This window comes from Micropterus dolomieu, linkage group LG18, assembly GCF_021292245.1.
Source record: "Micropterus dolomieu isolate WLL.071019.BEF.003 ecotype Adirondacks linkage group LG18, ASM2129224v1, whole genome shotgun sequence".
NCBI classification, from domain to species: domain Eukaryota; kingdom Metazoa; phylum Chordata; class Actinopteri; order Centrarchiformes; family Centrarchidae; genus Micropterus; species Micropterus dolomieu.
The window spans coordinates 11,591,879-11,614,289 of NC_060167.1; the positions used below are offsets into that span (position 1 = coordinate 11,591,879).

The following is a 22,411-nucleotide window of genomic DNA, read 5'->3' on the forward strand; positions in this document are numbered from 1 at the left end:
CCCCTCTTCCTTTTGGAAGAAGGTAATATGGCTAAATTTGCTTTGCTAATGGGCTTAGCGCAAGCTGTTACAGAGCAGAGTTGACACGCAGCAGCCAGGCTGGGATACCAGTGGCTTTTAATCTGACTCCTGATGGAGTGAAAGGAAGAGTGGGTTATAGTTTACGAGAAATGTGGAGATAAAAGGAAGACAGGGAACGAGGTTTTACAGTTGGGGGTGGGGGACCAAATACTTGAAGGGGAATGTTGGGGGGGGGGGTTTGGTTCAGGGAAGACAACTTCATTTAACTTTGGGAAAGTTTGGTAAAAGACTAAAGATGTCCTGTCTCAAAAGTTGTTAGCACCTTCACAATTAATGTGTCAAAGGTTTGAGATCAGCATTATGAAGGGTTTTGCTGTTGAATCCAGGCATTTTGCCCACACACTGACAAAAACAATAAAAATAAGAGACTCTGCAGATGTATTTATTCCATTTTACATTACATGGAATAAATGGATTCTTCTTTTTTGTCAGTGTGTAAGCATTATCTTCAATGAAAAATATGTAATGTCTCCTGGATTCATTTTGAACTCACAAATGCTTTTTATTTTTGGCTGATAGGTGTAGTCTATTTAAGAGACTTTAATTTCTGTGTCTTCACAAATAAAGCCAAGGCTCTCCTTGAACATGTGCTCTGTGGGAGCACACTTTCTTTTCTGTGGCATCAGCCGCAACCACTGATAACCTGGTGTGTGACAGCAGTGTGCCTTCCCATATGCCAGCTGTGGCAGGTACACATTATGGGCACCATATGGGATTTCAACCTGAGATTACAACACTTGTGCTACAGCTGACATCCATAAATGAACACTGGTGATGGCAATTTCCTTTCAAGAAGAAGCTGTTGTGGCTATCAGTAGTCTTCATAAAACAGACGCCATGGTCGTTTTCAAACATGTGGTTTTGTGCATATTTTGTGCACGCTATTCTCCACATTATCTAACTTGATTAAAAACTCCAGCTGACAGTGGAGACAGAGGGCTGCAGAGACGGCACCTTGAAAGCTGAAGCAGGCGGCAGAGCTGCTTCAGGTCTCAATACAAGTCACCTACCCCCAAGACGTCAGCCATTCTGGGCCACTGACCCACAAATAAGAGACTCAGTCAAATCCATTTTGCCCCATGCCTGTCAGCCCTGTGTGTGTTTTAACTCTCTTGAGGATCATTTCCCCATTATCTCCATTAGGTTTGGGGTTCTTATAGAGCAACGTCCGGCACAGTCTCACCTCAGTTCTGCTCATAACCCATTACGAAAAGTCATTCTTGCTCTGATGGAGTTTCTTACCAAACAAAATCAATCGCTGGTTTAGAAGCCAGAGAATTGCAGGAAAGGAACTGTTGGAGGTATTTCTTCAGACAGGACTATCATTTATGAACTCTTGTTCAGTGCTGATTTAAATGACTTATTTACCTTCAAAACATCTGACAGACACTTTTTTATCAAACATTTTGCAATGCTGACTGGATTCTTTTAAACTTTTACATGGCTCTCAGTTCATGTGCAAGTAACGGGTTAGAAATGTAACCTTTAGTGTGGCTTTTCTTGTCTCCCTTGTCTCCAGGTACCAGTTATGTCAAATCCAATGGGTAGCTTATCAGAAGGCACAGTGTATGGATCCCGGATTGGGATGACAGAGGACTCCCTCGCCTCCCTGGAGAGAAACAGGGGCTCTGGAGAACCCTGGGAATTGGGGGAGATGAAATCAAGTGTGGAAGCCCTGGAGCGTGGCATACCAGGCCTCTACCTCTCCTGCTTCGACATGCTCCTCACTGAGGACGCCACCTGGCTGGTGAAGGTTTCAGAGGCCTCCCCAGCGCTGGCTGTACCCATGACTCGCATGGAGTCCCAGGAGGAACCAGAGCAGTGCCCCGTCATTGATAGCCAGGAACAGGGACTCTCTCCTGGGATGGCGGGGCAGGAGGAAGAGCGGTCTCTGGAGCAGGTGCAGAGCATGGTGGTGGGAGAAGTGCTGAAGGACATTGAAACAGCCTGCAAACTGCTCAATATCACCCCAGGTAGGCTGCCTTCCACTAACCTACTACTGCAATTTGTCATCCTCAAGAGGGGTGTTACAGTAATAAGTAACTGACAAAGAAACAAATCTTTAAAGTACACATGGCATTTTTCATGACAAAAACATTTTACCCGTTATTTGCTGGTAAAGGGATGTTAATTCCACGATATTTAAGATACTGGGTCGTGCTCGCAAAATCAACACATATTTGTGTGAATAGCTTCGGCAAGATGACAGATCCCTTAAATCATATCCTTGCTGACGCAAAATTGTATTTGCCTACTCCAGGATCTGTTTAATCCTGACATTTGCATGTGTTCTCTTGGATTGTGACAGTGATGGTTCTTTCCTGCCATTAGACGTGTACACAGTCTTATGGGCGAGGTCTTCTACTGGCAAAGCAAATAGAGGAAGCATTATGTATTGTAAGGCTTCTGGCTGTCATAAACCTGTGCAATCTCCAGTCATCTGTTCTACTGATTAGAATTGTAGTGGCATAAAAAGCGAGATTAATTTGTGGTTTCAGTAGATTCATGATGTGTTAGTGTAACTTAATAATACACATAATACAAAATACACACAAATTGTGAATTTAACTGACTTAACTTGACTCAGTGGATTTTAATCTCACTGGAGAAGCAGGTAATTCACCGCAGGGAGTTTTCTCATCGTTTTCCTGTCATTCTCTGTTTTCCTAGACCCTATTGAGTGGAACACAGGGAATGTCCAGAAGTGGCTGCTGTGGACTGAACATCTGTACAGGTTGCCCCACGCGGGAAAGGAATTCCAGGAGCTGACAGGAAAGGACCTGTGTGCCATGAGTGAGGAGGAGTTTCACCAGCGCTCACCGCAGTGTGGAGACACACTGCATGCACATCTGGACATATGGAAGTCAGGTGTGTGTGACCAGGTCATCATAGCCGGCTGCAGCATGATTGTATTGGACAGTGTTTAAATTTACAATTAGTCATGTAGTGAAGTCAAGTCGACTTCACTACAAATTTGCCTCATCATGTTTACAATCTGCACAGCACACAACATGCTCTATGCATTGGTTTGGATGCGCAGACATTTATGGAGAAACAGAATAACAATAAAATAGTAAACGTCTTCTCTCTCTCCAGCTGCCTGGATGAAAGAGAGGTGTTCAGTTGGAGATACAAAAACTACAGGTAGGTCTGGTTTCCTCATACATCATCATCCTCATTTAAAGACAATATTAAACTGTAATGAATAAAAAAATATCTGTAACTTTTCACAGAATTAAACAAATTAAAATGTATTGGCATTTACACACTTAAACTATAGACCACTGGACATTTACGTATAACTAAGTAGTAATAAGAAAAAAATAAGACTAAAGATTTTGGCTTTGTGTGTCTCCCGTGTCCTTGTTAGTTTGGAAACCAGAAGGGCCTCGCCTTGTAATCTTTTGGCCTTTGGGGAATGTGTGTTTTGCTCTATGAATCACTACACTGTGGCCGTAAGGTCCTAATGTTGTTTTTTTGTTGTTTAGTTGGCGAGGAACTTTGGTCCGAGGCAGATTCATCTTGTTCAGGTCAGCCCATTCATCTGTGGCAGTTCCTTAGAGAACTACTTCTTAAACCTCACAGCTACGGACGCTGCATCCGCTGGCTCAATAAAGAAAAAGGTATCTTCTTTTTTTAAATACTACAGTATAGACATGCATCTCAAGACAGTATGGTCATTTTACTGCTGTATTTTTACGTTGGAATGAAAGAAAAACTAAAGTGACAATAACATTATAGTTTATTATTTATTCCACTATTGTATTTCATTCCTTACACTTTAACTGAAGGGCTTTCATCACTTGACGTAAACTGTTACTTCGTCCGTATTCACTTTATACATGTCACCTGACATTTCAGTTGCTTTGAATTCCTACTCCATAGAGAGCCTAAGTCACTTGCTTCCACTTCTGGCCCATGAGACCCTATTTCAGAAAAAAATATGTACAGTGGCGAGAGACAACTTTTTTCTTGATCCCGTTTGAACTGTGCCCTGAATTACACATATGATGTTTGTCAATTTAAAAGATAATTTTCTCGGTCGAGAAAGTTGCACTTTGTCGTAAAAAACAGTAAAGTTACATGTTATTTTGTGTGAAAACCGTTCAATGAACTACATCTCTTGTCTCGCAAAATATACATCATGGACATGTTAACGTGGGGTGAGTCCAATCTCAAAACGTTTTGCAATGGTTTGCAACGTTTCTGGATTGAACGAAATGTTTCCTTGAAATGTTCTGCAACGTTCTGCAACGGGCTTCGAGGTATGTTTTCTCCCGTTTGGCGGGCGTGTCACAGGTATTACCCAACCAGCTGCCACAGCTTTGTAAACACAACCATGTTAAAAAGGCAGGAAAATGCAGTGGGCTTGTGTACACAACGGGGTGTTCAAGGCACCACCATTTCCATTGAAAAAAAAAAAACGTTTTGCTACGTTTTGTCGGTGCTGAACTTGCCAGTGGTAATGCTAGCAAACACTCATTGCTTAGTTGCTGCTAGCTAGGTAACTTAGCTATGTTCCACGCACAAATGTATAACACCTGATGGATTTAATCCAACGACTGTCAGTCCTTTTATCACATTATCTACACATGTAAGTTCTTTGACGTTAGCTTCAGTAACATTAGCTTCAGTCATTGAGAGAAAAAGCTTTGACGCAACTTCTGGGTTTGTGGTCTTTGTAATTATGTGTTTTCACAGACTCAGCAGTTTTACATCAAACTGCGACCATCATCATATGTGTAATTCAGAGTACAATTCAAAAGGGACCAAAAAATTAGTTGTGTCTTGTCGTGACTACCGTACATATTTCTTCCGAAGTAAGGTCCCCTGGTGGTCCACCGGAAGGGGAGGGACTTAGGCTCTCTATAGTCAAACTGTCTTCCACACTTTCTCTTCAACTGAAGTTTCAGCTCATTTCACTGACTAACCCTTAACTGACACAGCTGCTTTCACCTCTTACTATCAACTTAGACCAAAAACTCCTATTAATGCTTACACTTCACTTGATACTTAAAAACCTTTCAGGGCTTTCAACTTTAATTTGCTTATATCTATTATTAACTCAACTTACAGTTCAGCCACTTTCTGAGCTTACGTTAACTGACAATTTCTTTCACAGCTTACGCTTTAACTGACACTTCAACTTCTTTGACTTGTTTCACGTCAACTGACATCTCCATCTCTTACTCTTCAACTGACATTTCGACTACTTCAATTTAAAGTTCAGATCATTGCAGTGAATCAACTTCAACTGCTTTCTTCTCTTACACTTCAACTGAGAGGTTAACTCCTTTGCATGCTTACATTTCAACTGTCAGTGCTTCATTTTAAACTGTAACTCCTTAAATAACATCTCACATGCAAATAATTCATATTTTAAAAACAGCTTGTTTACATTTTGTCAAAACTCAGCGACAGAAAAGAAAACAGAAAATTTGACTTTTCTATAAATTCTAATATAATTTTGTCTCTAAAATATTTTGTTTTTTTAATTTTTTAAAATGTATATATTATTGCCTTTTGCCAGGCCATTCTGGCAATGAGACTACTAGTATAAAGAAAAAAAGAGAAAAGAATCATATACATATAAGTGGAAAAATAACATTGCTCTCTTTTGTTCATTTTGCGGCATGGTGTTACAAATGTCAAATCTCTTGTGATTCCCACCAGGTATTTTTAAAATCGAAGATTCTGCTCATGTTGCAAGACTGTGGGGACTCAGAAAGAATCGACCTGCAATGAACTATGACAAGCTGAGCCGGTCCATTCGTCAATACTACAAGAAGGGCATCATCCGTAAGCCTGACGTGTCTCAGAGACTGGTGTACCAGTTTGTTCACCCAGTATGAGGCAGCAGCATAGTGGGAAGAGTAGGCGGCGGAGATGGAAACCTTCAAAACTAAAAGGACACATTATCTCCCCATGGACTTGAACACCTAAGCCTGAGATGAAAAAGGTCACATGGATCATGTGCACTGACCGACTCCAATGGTACACACTTCCAGCAGGTAGCTGCTGCATGAAGGCTTATCAAATCTTGGGCCACGAGCAAGAGACAAAACAATGTGGCTGTTGGGGCTTTTTGAATGAAACAACCACATATTAAAAAAAACAGGACAAAAAAAAACAACAAATACACTGCCTTGTCATTTGCATGATCTGCCTGCTTATTTTTCTATTATTTGATTCTTAATTATCCTTTATTTACCACCAATTAACAATATTTAGAACTAACTGCTTTTACGTACACGATTCAGGAAAACGCCCATCGCCCACAGCTACATTTGCTTTGTCTTTTTGTTTCACTCATCTTGACCACTCTGTCTCTGTTTGATTTAGAGCCAGTTTTCCTGCCACCGTTGAAATTGTGGTTAGGATTGTTTTGCTTCGTTTTCGGGTTTGGTCCTGGCTGTTACACATACAGTCAGTCAGTCAGTTTTTGTAACCCATCAACTCCCTGACAGGGCGATCCTCAAACCCTGTTGTGACTGTATTGATAATGCCGCTTAAATGTGATTTTTTTGGTAAGGTGTAACTTAGTAAAGAGGGATGCATTCCCTTAATATAGTTTCACTGCTGAGGAGCCCTACTTTATTATGCTGTCAACTTTTGTTTATACTGCTGTATATTGCATTTTATGTTGTGGGTGTTTTACAATCGAGACCCAAAGTGGGTAAAATAAATAGATATAAAATAAATAATCATATAAATAAATACAGACAAAATGTGTGACATAAAGATAAAATTGTAAAATAATTTAATACATTTAAGCCATGCCTATAGGGATGGTAATGTTGGTCTCTCTGTCCACTACTTTGGCCCAGGCAGCACTCGACTACTTTTTGGATGGATTAACATGACATTTGTAGCAGACATTCATGTGCTCCTCAGGATGAATTATAATAACTTTAATGATCGTTTAATGTTTCCGCAAAATATAAGTTTGTCCAATACCTTGGTATTCAGTCATCAGCCTCTGTTGTATGTTTTGTGGGGCTACTTCACAAATGTTAGCATGCTAACACACTAAAGTAAGACAAGTAGGTCAATCTGCAGGTCCACAGTACTACAGGAGAGGTCTTCTACATGCCACAAACCTCTCAACTGTTGCACCATAACAACTTGGTTAGGTTTATGAAAATATCATGGTTTGCGTTAATATAAATATGTTCATTCAGAAAGTTATCTCAGGGGGCCTGTCATGCAATAAAGTGGGTGTGTCATGCAGCCTGCAAGTCTGCACATAGACCCTTCTCAAAGATGGTAAACATTGTACCTGCTAAACATCAGCATGTAAGCATTGTTATTGTTAGATTTTAGCATTTGGCTCATAGCATCACTTTTCAATACAAACTCTTTGTCTTTCTGTCAAGAAAAAACAGAGCGGAGCCATTTAATTGGCTGTCGCTTATTCGGATGTGAACAGCAGCCATTGACAACAGCTAATTTATTGACTTGCTCTGTCCTGTTTGTCTTGATTGATAAATAAATATCTGGTGATGAAAGTGACATTATTAAAAAAAATGCTGTTTTGATTTTCACAGAAAGACTGCTGGATTGAAATAAAAAGCATTTTATTTTGAGAAGAAGCAGGATGAAATAACATTTTATTGAATATATTGGATACAATATGTATTGGATTAATTCACAATGTCATACTTATATATTTTGACTGAATGTATTCATATGAGTATGTATTTCATAGTTTGTTTGTTTTTTTTAATTTTGATGCTTTGGGGCTGCATATTTTTAACTCACCCCCCAAGTGTGGTTATTTTTTTCACCAATTTAGTGTCTGAGGATAGGATATCCAAGTTTCAAACAGGGCTAAATAAACTTTATTTTTTGAACTGAATAAACATCTGTGTGGTGTCTCTAACAAATAAAGTTTTTGTAGTGCATGTAAGGCTCAACCCAAACTCAGCAGTTATTGGAAAGCTCAACAATAATATAATTAAATATTAGTGTGTGTTCTTTTCTGTTTCAGATCATCAATGATATTTATCTTTTCTTGCCACCTATAACTGTTGTTTCTTTCATAAGGGTTTTAACAGGTTTTAAAGTGTGACATAATTGTTCTTCCTATGAAGGGAGAGCCAGAGCATATTTGCTAAGATAAGGTGCCCTGAGTTATATTGAGCGCTTTGATCATGCAGGTTAAGGGTGTGCAGTGGAAGGTAAACTTATCCATGCATAATGTACGGGTTTTTAAATCTCATAGGAGGGGAAATATGTATTGAAACAATCAAGAGGAGTGAAGATGTCAGCCTAGAAAAAATATATATATCAAAAAACCATTTAAACCTATTTCACAGTATTATATTTTGATGTTTCACCTTTAAAAAAAACATTTTCCTTCCCCAATAGACTTGTTTACAAAAGTTCCTTTTGTAAACAAGTCAGAAGTTCAAGTCAAAAGTTCCTTTTGTAAACAAGTCTATTGCATTGTATAACATTGCACAGATGTTGCATTCGGAATGAAAAGGATTATATTATATTTACTTCTTCAACACTGAATTTTCTCCCAAAATGTGACAAAATCATGAGTCTAGAAAAAAACACCTCCCGCTTAGATTCTGAGGGACTTACATTTGATGATTTAGAAGGTATTAAAATCAATAAATACATTGTAGTAGAAATTGTTATAGTAGCTAAAACTGTCACCGAGATGTCTGTGTTTGGCCAGTTGTCAAAAGAATAAAAATATACACCACACAACCACAAAATGTATTGTTATGTTTTCTAATAGTTAAAATGTTTTGGGGGGGGGTTCTGGGTAAACTTCTAGATAATTATGATGTACGTGTTGAGTCCTGTGGCACTGAGTGGAATTTTAACTGGCAGCAGATGTGTTGAGCTTGCTTATACTGAAAGGATTGTGGTCATTGTGTGAATCTGACTCACAAAATGATGACTTATGTGACAAGTGTCTTAAAGTCTGGTTACTACTGACCTCTAGTGGCAGAAACTGCCACAGCTGATCCACCATTTTCATTTCTTTCTCAGACTAGATTAAAGGTGAGGAAGCTCTAAATACTTTGTTCAAATTGATTTAAAAGGGGGAACCGCTCACTTTAGATATTTAGACATGACATAATCTCTATTGAATTTCACTCAAGTCCCAAAATCAGAAAACTAGATTCACCAAGTTTGCCCCATTGACATCAATTATTTATATTCTATTGGAGCCGTGCTCCGAGCGATGTGAATTTTAATTTTATGTGAATTTCATTCTTTCATTCTGGTTTGAATTTATGCATATTAATACAGCTGAATTAATTTGTATATTATTTTTTAACAAAACCATTAAAATATTATTTCCCAGTGACTCAGTAGTAAACTAAATTACACCACATTTTAAATTATTATGGAAAGCCGCAACATCAAGAAAATCACCGCAATTTGGAAACACTTGATTGAGGGGAAAACACAATATCAACTAAATCTGTCTATGAAGATTCTCAGTCATCCAGCTCATAGTTATCCAACAAAGGTTAAAGTCAAGGGCAACTGGACTTGGTTGAAGATACTGGAAGACGTTTCGTCCCTCATCCAAAGGACTTCTTCAGTTCTGACTGACTGGCAGGGAAACTCAGCTATTTAACCTCAGTGGGGTCGTTTGCCAGGATCGTCGATACCGCTGGTTCATTAGTGTTCCTGGTTGCTGTAACGACAGTCGTTACAGTCGTTAGGACTACCGGTGGCCAAGACTGAACGACCATCATTGGTATCTTCACCTGAGGCCAATAGGTTACCTTTGTTGAGTTTCCTGGGAAGTGATGAAGGGACAGCATTGTAAGTGGGGGATAAGCGGTGGCGTAGACCCCCTCCTCGGTTCAATGAGGGCTTCTCGACCCTGGTGTAGATGGCTTCCTTGACACCTCTTTCAAACCATCCATCTTCTCTGTCTAAAATGTGCACCTGGTGGTCCTCAAACGAGTGTCCTCTGTCCTTCAGATGTAAATAGACTGCAGAATCTTGCAGCAATCAGCAACCAGGAACACTAAAGAACCAGCAGTATCGACGATCCTGGCAAACGACCCCACTGAGGTTAAACAGCTTAGTTTCCCTACCAGTCAGTCAGAACTGAAGAAGTCCTTTGGATGAGGGACAAAACGTCTTATTTACATAGGATAGCAAACTAAATAACTACAATGTTAGTTTACCAAAATGTATTATAACAGTTAGGGGGCTTTAGTCAAGACTGTGGCTATTGCTTGCTATCTTTAACAGGATTTAGCTCCCTTGCTTCAGCTGTTTAGTGGACCGTTTGGTTTTGTTTTAGCTGCTATTATAGAAGCATTATGTGCTGAAATGTCACATGTTATCTCAGGCTAAAGGAATCTCATATTTGCCTCAGAGTTTTCTAATGACATCTTTTATTTTTGCTTATGCAGAATGAACAGGCACTACAGTTTGGAAATTACAGCACTATGCTAAAAAAAGAGAAAGCCCTAGTCCTCTAAAAGTTTTCCTCACCATTGCAGGTCAATGTTTACAGCATCACCAACAGACAGAAAATAAACGAGCATTTGAGTTTGTTTGTTTTTTAAATATGATTTACCATTCTCAGTGTATCACAGATGTTTCACAGTGGATGTTGTAGCTTAACACTTGTTAACAGTCCCATTCTGTTACAGTTTGTTAACACAGTAAAGTCTTTAAATTCATATAATCTTCAATCAGACAAACATGTAGTGTCAGTGTAAACTGAGCTGGACAAGCAGGAGTCAGATTCTGAGGGCACAAGCTCTCTTTCACTGTGTTGAATGTGTTGAGAGTCTATGCAGCGGCAGGGTGGGACTATTATTATTATTATGGTAAGGCAATATTTATCTCCCTCTGCATCCAGTGCTTACAAGGATAAAAAGCATACAGAAGCATTATCACAGTACAAGAAACATTTACCCTCCTGGATCTTTTAAAAATGAACTTCTTTCTTGCAGTAGAAAAGGCAGTTGTCTCATCAATATTTCAGAGACGGATCCTCTTTCTGCTTTTTTGTGCAGCACTCGTTGCAGCTTTCTCTGTCTGCTTTAGTAAGAGAACACCCACGTTCCTCAGTGACAAGGGTGTAGTTTTCACCAACACCTGCTACCAGGAGTAGTAAACCGATCTCGTGTAACATGTACTGTGCTGCCATCTTTGTTTGTATAAAGTTTGATTTAGATTTCCTGATTAAAACAATTTTTTTTTAATTGTAAGACATGTATAGCCAATATTTAATACAACCTGTATTTTGGTACCCAGTTACACAATGCAAATCAATGGTGTCATCATCCTCATGGTAAGAGTTTTAATTTGATCAAGAAACTGTGAATAATTTGGTGGAAACAAATTGAGGCCATGCACTGGATCAGTTCAGATCAGAGCGGTAAACAGTGTGTGGGAGCATCAGCATGCACACAATCACAGAGATAAGAGCTGGAAGCTGATAATGCCGAGTCACTGATATAGAATACAAGTCTCATTAACTGCAGAATAAGAAAATAAATAAAACATTGGTTGTGAAATGAAGCTAATTGCTGTACAAAACAGCTGCAAGTTTGTATTTCCAAGCAGGTTTTGTTCATGACTGCTGCATTATTCATGGAGCCTGCATGTAAAGACAAAACAGAAGAAGAAATGAAATGACAGGTAATAGTTATAACAGGCACCTTGTTAGAGACGAATGGGTCAGTGGGTGTCAAGTGTTTTTCTAACACTGAAGACAGCCACACCTCCGCTGGGTCAGCACGACAGTGGGGGTTATTGTAAACAATCCTTGCACTATTTGATAACGTAAATATTTCCATTTCAAAGAAAAGCTCTTTTCAGTGACTTTTATCTCGTTTTAAAATGCTAATTCAGTGAGATGCTGTGGAGTACAGGAGAAAAAAAACTATACACATTAAAGAAATAGTTTGACATTTTGGGAAATACGCTTATTTGCTGTCTTGGAGAGAGTTAGATGAGAAGATAAACACCACTCTCATGTCTGTACAGTAAATTTAAAGCTAGAGCCAGCAGCTGCTTAGCTAAGCTTAGCATAACGACACAAAGCAGAGCGAAAGAAGCTACCCTGGGTCTCTTTCTAAACCCCTTGTATCTTGTTTGTTTCATCTGTACCAGAAAATGACAAATTGTGTTTTTTTGGTGGGTTTTGTGCTGTAGCTTTGGCTTGGCCAGGGGCAATAACTTCCGAAACTGCAGCATATAATTCTTTCCACTTTCCGTACAGATTAATAAAAGACAACTGTGCCCGACCTTCAGACAGAGCCAGGCTAGCTGTTTCCCCCTATTTCCACTCTTTATGCTAAGCTAGGTCCTAGCTGGAGCTTCATATTCACATTAGAGTGGTATCCATCTTCTCATCTAACTCCCAGGTGCAGTTTCCCAAAATGTAAAACTATTCCTGTAATGCTAAACTTGTAGAAAGAAAAGAAAACACTTTATTCAATGAGAAAAAAACTGTACAAGCCTCCAGACTGTAAAAAAAAAGGATTAAAATATATACATGAAATGCACAATGCATAGCTCATTCTCGCTATCCAGGCACAAGTGACAATACCATATCAATATTATGATGAGAGAACGTATTATATGACATGTTAGCATCACATCTGAAATCAAACACAGCTACACACAAAAGAGACTAGAAAATATTTTGCTTCGGTTGCAGTATTTGGAGATGATGTGATCCTGAACAGATTCAGTAAAGTCTTCTCTGTGATGAGTGCTGAGATGAAGAAAGTTCACTGTGCCCGGGAGGAAGAGGAAGCTTTGCTTTCAAGTCTCTGGCAATGTGCATTTATGACTGGACGGTTCAGTCTGGGTTCACCCTCCGACGATACATTACTTAGCTGGAACAGTTAGATGGGCTCCACGTAATTGGCCGGGTAAAGACCCAGCGTGCCGTCGTCTAGACGACCTTTACACCAGCCTTGTTCATCCTCATCCTCCAGCTTCGTCAGCTCATCCCCTTTTTCAATGAAAGGAGACAGAACAGAGGAGATTATGTAAAACAATTCTAATTAATGTAACACAGAGTTCATGTTAAAGTGGATCCAATAGCTGTCAGCAAGAACATTAAAGGAATCCTCCACCAAAAACCCATGATTTGAATGGAAGACAGCAGCTGTGAACATTTTTAACATTTTTAAATCCACTTCCTGAGCATTATCCACTTTTAAGGTTGGTGGGCAATAATGTAAGGCTACAGTCAGCAGCTGGTTGGCATAGCAACTTACACAACTTCTGTTTGTATCTAGTGCCGCTTGATGTTCTTCTTCTCACAGCGACTACATTTGCTTACAGTGATCATGAACGACAGAATGTTTTTTGCAATGCAACCGGATTACTGTCAATTCAAATATTCAATGATTTATTGTAATTTCAACATAGTTAAGAGGAATGTACTTTGGTGAGCTCACATAATACAAAAAATGTGTGGTACCAAGCTCATTGGAGATCCTCAAAAGATCATGTAACAAACTAACAGTACACCAGCAGGAACTGTACTTGCATTCATCAGTAAAATGGTGTCTAGCTTGAGTGGTAACTTTGCTGGCAAATATTCACTGTTTTGTCAAAAGACTTTTGGTATCAACCCTGTGACCTCCCAGTTAGGGTAGGAGTCACCAGGTGTCGCGCTCACCTGCTCTGAAGCTAAGCTCGTCCTGCTCTTGGCCGTCATAGTCGTACAGCGCTCTCACTCTCACACCTTTTCCCACATCTTCATCGAAGGGGTTCGTCCCTCCGTTGGTGTCGTTGCCTGAGTTCGGGGCTGTCTGGTCCTCGTCTGACCACTCTGTGGAGGCCGTGTACGCCTGGTTCTTCTCGTAGCTGCTGACACTGAACATATACACATTTGAGCAGAACATTCATTTTCAGTCCAACCAGCAAAATGTCATGATGTTCTAATGCTACCTCTGCTGTGATTATTACTGCCAGTGTGTATGTTCGACTGCTCATATAACTGCTACTATTGCTACTTTTACTATTAACACAACTATTATTTCTACAACTAGAATTTGTGTAGTTGTAGTTGTGAAAAGAATCATTTTTTAAAAGATTTATGAAACACTTGTAAATAAATCTAAATTGCATACAAAAAGATGAATACCAACAAACTATTAAATATTGATCAGATGCTGGCTATTGGAAATGTTACAATATACATTTAGGAAATTATCTCTTATCTGGAGAAGACCATCTGTTAAATAAGATAAAAATGTTAAATGTATCAGCTTATTCTTATTCTTATTCTTACCTTCCCCTGTCTCCAGTTTGAGCGTGGTCTACTGCTGCTGTGACGTTAGTCAGCATGACTCCATCATTACTTTTCTTTGACTTTTCTTTCTTAGCAATGCTATGGGTAAGGTCGGGGTTGTATTCCTGCAAAACACGAGGCAAAACATACTACTACTCAACATGATGCTCATCACAGCTTGACACTGCTTAAATATTCTATAACTTTTGAGACTACTGCTTTGCAAAATGGTCGAAATTATTATATATTATATTTCTCTGTAATTTTTGTCTTCATTGCTACTGTTAATCTAGGATGGATCAAAATGTAAGGTTAAGGGAATAGTTCAACATTTTGGGAAATATGCTTATTTTACTTCCTGTAGTCTATTAATTGCAGCGATTATTCAGGCAACCAGTGGAGACTTGAGGAAGTACTTGCTCCTGCATCTTTGCACAGATTAAACAAACAAGATATAACATGTTAATGAGTTAGCAATGATGGGTTTTATTACCTGTGGACAGAGCCAGGCTAGCTGTTTCCTCCTGATTCCAGTCTATATGCTAAGCTAAGCTAACCAGCTGCTGGCTGTTGCCTCATAATTAGCGTACAGACATGATGTGATTAAGTGTTTTTTCCAAAATGTCAAAGTATTCCTTCAATGATTTGACAGACAGCTTGTTATGGTATTTCTGTACCTCAAACTGTGGCCAGTTCATATGCATGCCGGGGCCGTGGGTGTTGCTGAACCACTTCAGATCTTCCTGCGCACTGGCCGATGTGATGGTGCGTTCAAGTTCTGCGTACACTGTAGCATAACTGTGAAAAGACGGCAAGCATTAAGTGTATGTAGTCATGATTAGTTGATGACTGTGTCTCGTCACATTAACTGTTTCAAACGCCTCAAACCTTTGGTCTTCTGTGAGGTTGAGGTGACACTTGACGTCTAACAGGACCTCCCTGAGGAAGCTCAGCCTTTTCTCTTCAAACTGCTGGCACTGGGCGAACACCTGCTCCATGCTTTCCATGTACTGTGGGGTGCACTTACTCAGCTCATCTAGAGCCTTCTCATACTTCTCCTTGGCCTAAGTTGTAACACACACACACACGCAAGCAACAAACTCTTAACAGCCTGAAATAGTTTTTTATGTGATATCTCACTGATGCAGGATGACTAATATTAAAGTCCGCATGTTCCTGTTTTTCAGTTCTGTTGTCATGTGTGAATCATATTAACCTTGAAAGGACAATAAATGTGGCAAAAGGACAAAAAAGAATCTTGGTTAAAGAATGTGAAGGCCTATGCAGCCAGAGTCCACTTCAGTGCATAACAGATCATATTGCAGTAGTCAGGGAGAGACAGTAGTGAGGGGGAGGTGATTACCAAGCATTACCAATGCTACATTGAGTACAGCTAGGATGCCTTTATAAATGGCCAGGAGAAACCAACTCTAGCACTTAAAATAGGCCGTGAGTTGCTTTTGGCTTGATTGTGAAAAAACAGTTGCATAATGATGACCCCACAGGCCAGTTGGAGCTGCAGCACCTGATGCTCTCACCTTCTGTGTGTCTTGTTTGCACTTGTCCACTTTCTCGTGCAGTTTCTTCTGCTGATCAGCTGTCACTGAGGCCTCTCCCTTACCGTTGGCCTCTCTGCTGGATGCCAGCTTCTCCTCTTTGCAGGCCATGTGGAAGGACTTCTTGGCAGCCTCAAGCTAAAGATACAAGATGACAGACATGTACGCTGGGTAAATCTGCACATATGAGATATGTACATAAGCATGCTAATTGCCACAAACAAAGTAGGGCTGCAACTACTTTAAAACTAGAGAATGTCTGGCATTTTTGCTTGAAAAAGTGATTTTAATGATAAACTGATCAGAAAATCAGAATAGTTAATAATAATTTTTTTGTTGATCGACAAATTGTTTCACCTCTAAAATAAAGATGACAGAGTATCATATTCTAAAGTAAATGGTGAATTCTTTATTAAAAGTGTTTCATGATAAGTTACTGCAACGGATAGCAACTACAGTCAATTATCTTTACTAGTTCTCTCAGTTCTCTTACTTGTAGAAAAATGACTTGCATCATTTAAGTGATGTGGATATGAAAAAGGTCCATTCCCACAAATTCCAGAAAATATATACACCCCTATGGCATCTATTCATACAGATAGTTTTGGTTTAATTTGTAAAATTTCCAACACAGGTCAAATTGAGGTGAAGAGAAGTTGTGCTCACATCACTGAAAAATTAGACCTCAAAAACTCAACAGCAGCATGTCTTCTCAGAAACAACATCCTGCTTACCTTTTAACTTTTAAAAACTTTTTTTGTAATTTGTGTGAACTGGCCCTTTAAAATTAGTTCAATATCTAAAAACCCTTCCACTTGGTTGCACATGAATGTATGTGTGAAAAAAACCCAAACCCACTACCTCACCTCTTTTAGCTTTTTGGCCCAGGGTTTTTGGGCCTTCTTGAAGCCCTCGTCTGCCTCTTTGGTTTCCTTGAATCCTCCCATCATCTGTTTGTGGTACGAGTCTTTCTGCCAGTTCTTCACCTTCTCAAAGTCCTCGTTGATCAGGTTGTTTTTCACTTCCTGGTGAAGCTCGCTCACCTTCTCCGCCTCCGTCATCACTGCCACCCAAGCTCGCTCTACTGTGCCGTACTGGGGCCCTGGTGGAGGAATGAAGTGTGAGTAAATCAGGTGACGCAGTATAGCAAAAACACAGGTATGTTACTAAAAAAGACAACATGAGTGTGAAACACCGCTTACCTTTGTCTACCAGCTGTCTCCATCTCTTGGACCACTCAGTCAGCTGCTGTGCGTAGGCTTTCTCAATTTTGGCACGCTCCTGGATGCAGTTCATCAGGTCATTGCAGAGCCGGTGACCATCGTCAATTCGCTTTACCGTACGTTTGTAGTTCCCAACCTTGAATAAAAACAATTGTCTTAGGTCACATATTTTTCTGACATTTTTGAAATTGTTGGGTTTTTCTTCTGGGCCTGCCCTGGCAATTAATTTGGGGTCAGGCATTGATTTACTGTTATGGCTCCTCAAATCAAATGTATTAAAGGAATAGGTTGACATTACGGGACATAAGCTTAGTTGCTTTCTTGTTTAGGGTAAACGACTTCCAGTCTTCATCCTAAGCTAAGTTAACCAGCTGCTTGCTGACTGTAGCTTTATACTTAACGGACAAATATGGGAGTCGTATCAACCTTCTCATCAAACTCTTGTCAAGAAAGCAAATACATGTTTTTCCTCAAAATGTTGAACTATTCCATTCAGCCACTGCTGTTTATGTGATTTCTTCACTTCCTGGTTAGAGAAGAGCACATTCTCTGAATTTCATTAAGGTGAACAAAGATAATCTGTATGTTTTTTTTGATTAGGGAAGATGGACATTTTCTTCTCTCAGTATTATCTTACTTAGAAAACAGCTGTATACTTTATTGCTGTTACAAGGATCAGTGTGTGAGGTGCCATCTTTAAAAGGGACTCTCATCGCAGGCTGAATAGGTAGGAGGGAACAGCATGGAAAAGACTGCTGATGTGTGTGGAGTTCAGCAATGAAAGCAGAGGGTGGGCTAATGACTGATAATGAATGATAATTTACAACTCTCCATCAACGCAGGAGCAGCAGCCTCCCAGAGAACTGTTAGCTTTGTCCAGAGTGAGAAAGAGAGAAAGGCTAAACACAGCTTAATGCATTCACTTCACACCTTTGTGACAGAAAAAAGGACAGCATCTTTGCTGACTGTGTAATAGATGTTTACCTATACCTCTCACCCTGAAAATTACACTCAACAAATCTAAATGTGGACTGAATGAAAGCAGCCAGGGGACAAGTGACTGTATTCTACACCAGCCCTCTGCTTCAGCAGCAGCCAGCCGAGTCAGCGATCAGCAGGCAGCACTGCAGCAGCTCTACTGTAATGCAACGAGTGACTGTGATATAGTGGCTGTGTGCTAGAAACAGGCACATTTAGCTGCTCCAGCTGATTCCTGAATGCACTACCCGGCTGAAGAGACACAATGAGGATCCAACATAGCCAAGTCCAAGAAGAAATGGATTATAAACACCGAATGTATGAAGTGACAATACGTCTTTTCTGTCTCAAATACTCGCAGAGTCCATCTGTCATACACAACAACCCAGTACAGCATACTGTTGTGTAGCGCTAAAACAATATATCAATTATTCAGTCAACATAATAATAATCTGCCACTGCTTTTTTATATGATTGGTAAAATCGGTACAGGCAAACGGGACAAACATTCCCTAGTTTCAGCTTCTGAGTAGTGACGATTTACTGCTTCTCTTTGTCTTCTGTGAGAGTAATCTGGATATTTTGGGGTTTTGGACTATTGGTCAGACAAAACAAGCAACATGACATCATTCATCTTTAGCTCTAGGTAACTAACCCTATTTTCAGACCAAACAATGAACTGATTAAAAAAATAATATTAATATAATAATATGAATTGATCATGAATGTTTTTGTTACTTGCAGCCCTTTTATCATCCATCTAGTAACCTTTCATCAGATACTATTATTATAAATGTTTATGTTTGTTATTTACATGTCAAGGACAGTAACAGTACAAGGAGTACCAGAATTTTCAATTTAGTCCTATTTTCAGTCAAATCATTTGGATTTTTGTGATTTGGTTAACCTTAACATTCAGTTGACGCTATTCCTATCTTCAAACAGGAGACAGAAGGAGTACACTGGAAAACCTGTTCAGCGATGTGTGTAATGACTGGAGACAGATTCAGTAAAATGCCTTTAACAAGATCAAAACCCTAATTATGTAGAAGCCAGTTCAACAACTTCAACCTCAAAGGCACAGGCCTCATTTGTAAAAGCTTACCAAAGTAGGTGCAGAAAAACTGCCTGTATGCACAAGAAAGTGGATATTTAATTCAAAAAAGTCAAATGTACAACTGATGTGACATGAACAAGGAGAAATTTCACCTGCCCGTTATAAAAGTCTTAGCAAGTGAGCACGAAAAGGAAGACAAAGACAAAGAGGGTGCGATACAGACAATATGGTTCGGCTAAACTAAAATATTTAATTTGGCAATTCCACATGTGGCATGTCAAAGAACAAAAAAGACAGCAGGTGGTGACAAATGCTGCTTGCAGTGACATCTCTCATTAGAGCTATAACAGAGGTGAAAAAGACCTGAGAGTGCTGGGAAAAAACAACTGCAGCTCACAAAAGAGACATCTTGACCACAGGAGGAGGCAGAGTGCCACTTTAGTGTCATCCTTAGATGAAAAAATACTGCCAGCTGTTGGTGAGAAATCCCTGATGGCTGCACTGAGAGAGCAACCACATTACAGGCTGGACCAAAGTAGTAGTAGTTTTAATTGTTGCACTTAACAGTTGCATAACAGATTTATCAGATAAATAATGGCACCAAAATCTGCGCTGGCTCAGAGATCTGCGTATGAAGCGGCAGGTGCTCAGATTAAACACTACTGGTAAGACATCAGCTCATGCGTCTATGTGTGAATCTGTGCCTTCGCGCAGTTGATAAACGAGGACCCAGATCTGATCAGTTCCCAGTTAGATTTAATCTGTCAAAGATTTTTTCATTCTGTCTCACCTCCCAGAAACTGTCTGTGGCCTCCTCCTGGCTGGCGGACTCGTCGTAGGCTCCAGACATGGTCCCAGATGTGGCAGGATGGCTTTAGGCTGTGGCGGTTTGCAGCAGAGTAACGCTCCTCATGCACTGTTAAGAGAAGACGAGCACAGAGAAGTGTAAACACAGTGACTGTGAGCAGTGCTAACAGAGGGATACATGAGATTATTAACGACACAGAATTAAGCTAAGCTGCTTATTAAAGAACAAGTAGAGTCACAAATGTGGCATATTCATTGTTATCACAGTTGAGAGGCTAGAACAAAAAAAATGTCTTTATGGCATTTTTGTTTGAAATAAATGACTTTTCAATTCACTGATAATAAAAATAGCAGCCGATTCATTTACCAGCAGTCAATGCTTCCAATGTAGCCAGCAGATATCCAAATAACGGATATTCGGGCCAAGACTTCCTCTTCCGTGAGTCAGCTGTTTACAGTCTGATTAGTGATCTCAGAACCCTGCATGCAACCAAATCACGCTAAAACATATTAGATCAATGCTACTCTTGGACTACAAGCAAACTACCCTTCCCCACAGATTCTGCATTCACATGCAGATATCTGTTTATAGAGATTAACTATCCATAAACTGTTTCAGCTTTGGTGCAACTACCTCATTTGATAGCTGATTAATCTCTTGATTATTTTTTGGATTTAGTCAGTCTATAAAATATTAAGAAATGCCCCTCATAATGTTCAAGAGCCCAATCTTCATTATCATCTTCATATTGCTTTATTGTGTGTCCAACAGTCTAAAACATGATGACAGTCAATAAACAACAATATAAAACAGAGAAATCTGTATTAAATTTAGTATTTTTGCTTGATAAATAACTGTTCTTTCAATCAACTAGTTACTTCACCTCACTGTAATCTTCAATGAGAATGATGACATTCACAACTTTGCGAACTGATAGTCTAGATAATACTAATACACATGTATACAAAGTCCAAACCATGATTACCATCAGGGGAAATCAAAAGTTCACCAGCAGAGTATTCGACTTTACACAATACTTTCCACACACTGATATCCGGTAGGCTCGGGTACTTAGAAAGCCACTATCATAACCTTTCGGTTGTCCTTCCTTTCAATCTTTCTCTCTCTGACTCTGTCAACAGAATTAATGACTGGCTAGTCATTTTCAGCGGCATTGACTCACCCAGCTTCTTGTAGAAACCTGTAGCCAAACTGCAGAATAATTCCCTCATTCTAGTCAACTAACATTATCCCAAGGTGTCGCCGGAAGACCTCATGCTTCTGTGATTAATAGCTGTGACATGATTGCTAATGATGACACTCGTGTTGAAATTAGGCCACAACATGACTGCCAAAGTGGGAGAAGAATGAGAATCAAAATGATTGACCACTAAGAGATGCCAAACAGCTACAAAGAGACACAAAATGACTACGGAGCAAAACAACTACAGGGATGAAAGTGATAACAGAGAAACAAAATGACCACAAAGAGACAGAACAACCACAAAGAGTGAGAATAAGTAGCCAGTGAGTGTATGTCTAATTGACTGCAGACCATCAGCGTAATAAGTGAGCGAAGACAGAGACAGAGTGAAAACACGAACATTATCCTGGCGCTGCTGCAGCCTCATCAGTTCCACGCTCACCTCCACCAGTTCAGGTTCAGTTCACAGCCCAAACTGCAATTTCAAAAGTGCCTACACTGTAAATTCACACAGCGCACTAAAATTATGATGGGCTCTAAGTAAGAGGTAATTATCCACTGCCAATGACGTGTACTGTTCATCAGTATCATAAAACCTAATCAAAGAAAGCCTCTGTTCTTGTAATAACATCTTTTATAGTCTCCAATTCCTGACTTTGACCTTATATCTTTTAACCTTTCATCATTCAACAATATAAGCGAAAATTTTAAAAATGTTATTTTAGATTTTAATTTAAAAAAATGGTCATTTATGTTATTTTACAAAAACTGGTTTGATTTAGGTTTTGCGCGTTTGTCATTCAAGATGGGCTTATATTTAGCCAGTACTAGTACAGTATCAAATGCTCAAAATGAACTCATAGATGCTGATAATTTTGGCCTTCATGCTAACACTGCACTCACTAGCTAGCATGACCCATAGTCAGAATGGACACAGTTATGAGAATAAGCTCCAGGTTGAGAAATACCACCGTTTTCCTTTAACTCTTGGATTTCAGAGCTTCCCACCTGCACATGAGGTCACCTGACATTTTAATCAAGCTCCACTATGATATCATAAGAAAAGCCCAGATATTTTGCTTACTTCAGATTTTTGCACAAGCATAAATTACAGAAGCAAAAACAACACAGAGATTTTAAAAAATCCATTATACAAAAATGAAAAGTAGCATATGAATATGTGCAGGTGAGCCACAAACAAAAACACACAAACCAAGCAACCAACCAGCAGAAATGCAGATCAAGATAAG

General features: G+C 39.5%; 2 protein-coding genes across 3 annotated transcripts in view; one reads left to right on the forward strand and one right to left on the reverse strand.

The window, feature by feature from the left end:
- The first annotated feature begins 1,609 nt into the window (after nucleotides 1–1,609).
- On the forward strand, nucleotides 1,610–6,239 carry LOC123956811 (SAM pointed domain-containing Ets transcription factor). Its single transcript, XM_046029255.1, has 5 exons — nucleotides 1,610–2,054; nucleotides 2,752–2,949; nucleotides 3,178–3,225; nucleotides 3,570–3,704; nucleotides 5,755–6,239. The coding sequence occupies exons 1-5, from the start codon at nucleotides 1,610–1,612 to the stop codon at nucleotides 5,931–5,933; spliced, it is 1,005 nt and encodes a 334-aa protein (XP_045885211.1). The 3' UTR covers nucleotides 5,934–6,239.
- Nucleotides 6,240–10,446: 4,207 nt separating this feature from the next.
- pacsin1b (protein kinase C and casein kinase substrate in neurons 1b) overlaps nucleotides 10,447–22,411 on the reverse strand; it is a 33,935-nt gene continuing 21,970 nt past the window's right edge. For both annotated transcript variants that reach the window (XM_046028478.1, XM_046028477.1), the window contains 9 exons: nucleotides 19,940–20,065; nucleotides 17,094–17,250; nucleotides 16,758–16,993; nucleotides 15,874–16,029; nucleotides 15,224–15,399; nucleotides 15,013–15,133; nucleotides 14,336–14,460; nucleotides 13,721–13,917; nucleotides 10,447–13,045 (listed from right to left, as the gene is read on the reverse strand). In XM_046028478.1, the coding sequence (XP_045884434.1) occupies nucleotides 12,936–13,045; nucleotides 13,721–13,917; nucleotides 14,336–14,460; nucleotides 15,013–15,133; nucleotides 15,224–15,399; nucleotides 15,874–16,029; nucleotides 16,758–16,993; nucleotides 17,094–17,250; nucleotides 19,940–19,999 (1,338 nt within the window). In that variant the 5' untranslated portion in view covers nucleotides 20,000–20,065 and the 3' untranslated portion in view covers nucleotides 10,447–12,935. The remainder of the gene's footprint in view (nucleotides 13,046–13,720; nucleotides 13,918–14,335; nucleotides 14,461–15,012; nucleotides 15,134–15,223; nucleotides 15,400–15,873; nucleotides 16,030–16,757; nucleotides 16,994–17,093; nucleotides 17,251–19,939; nucleotides 20,066–22,411) is intronic.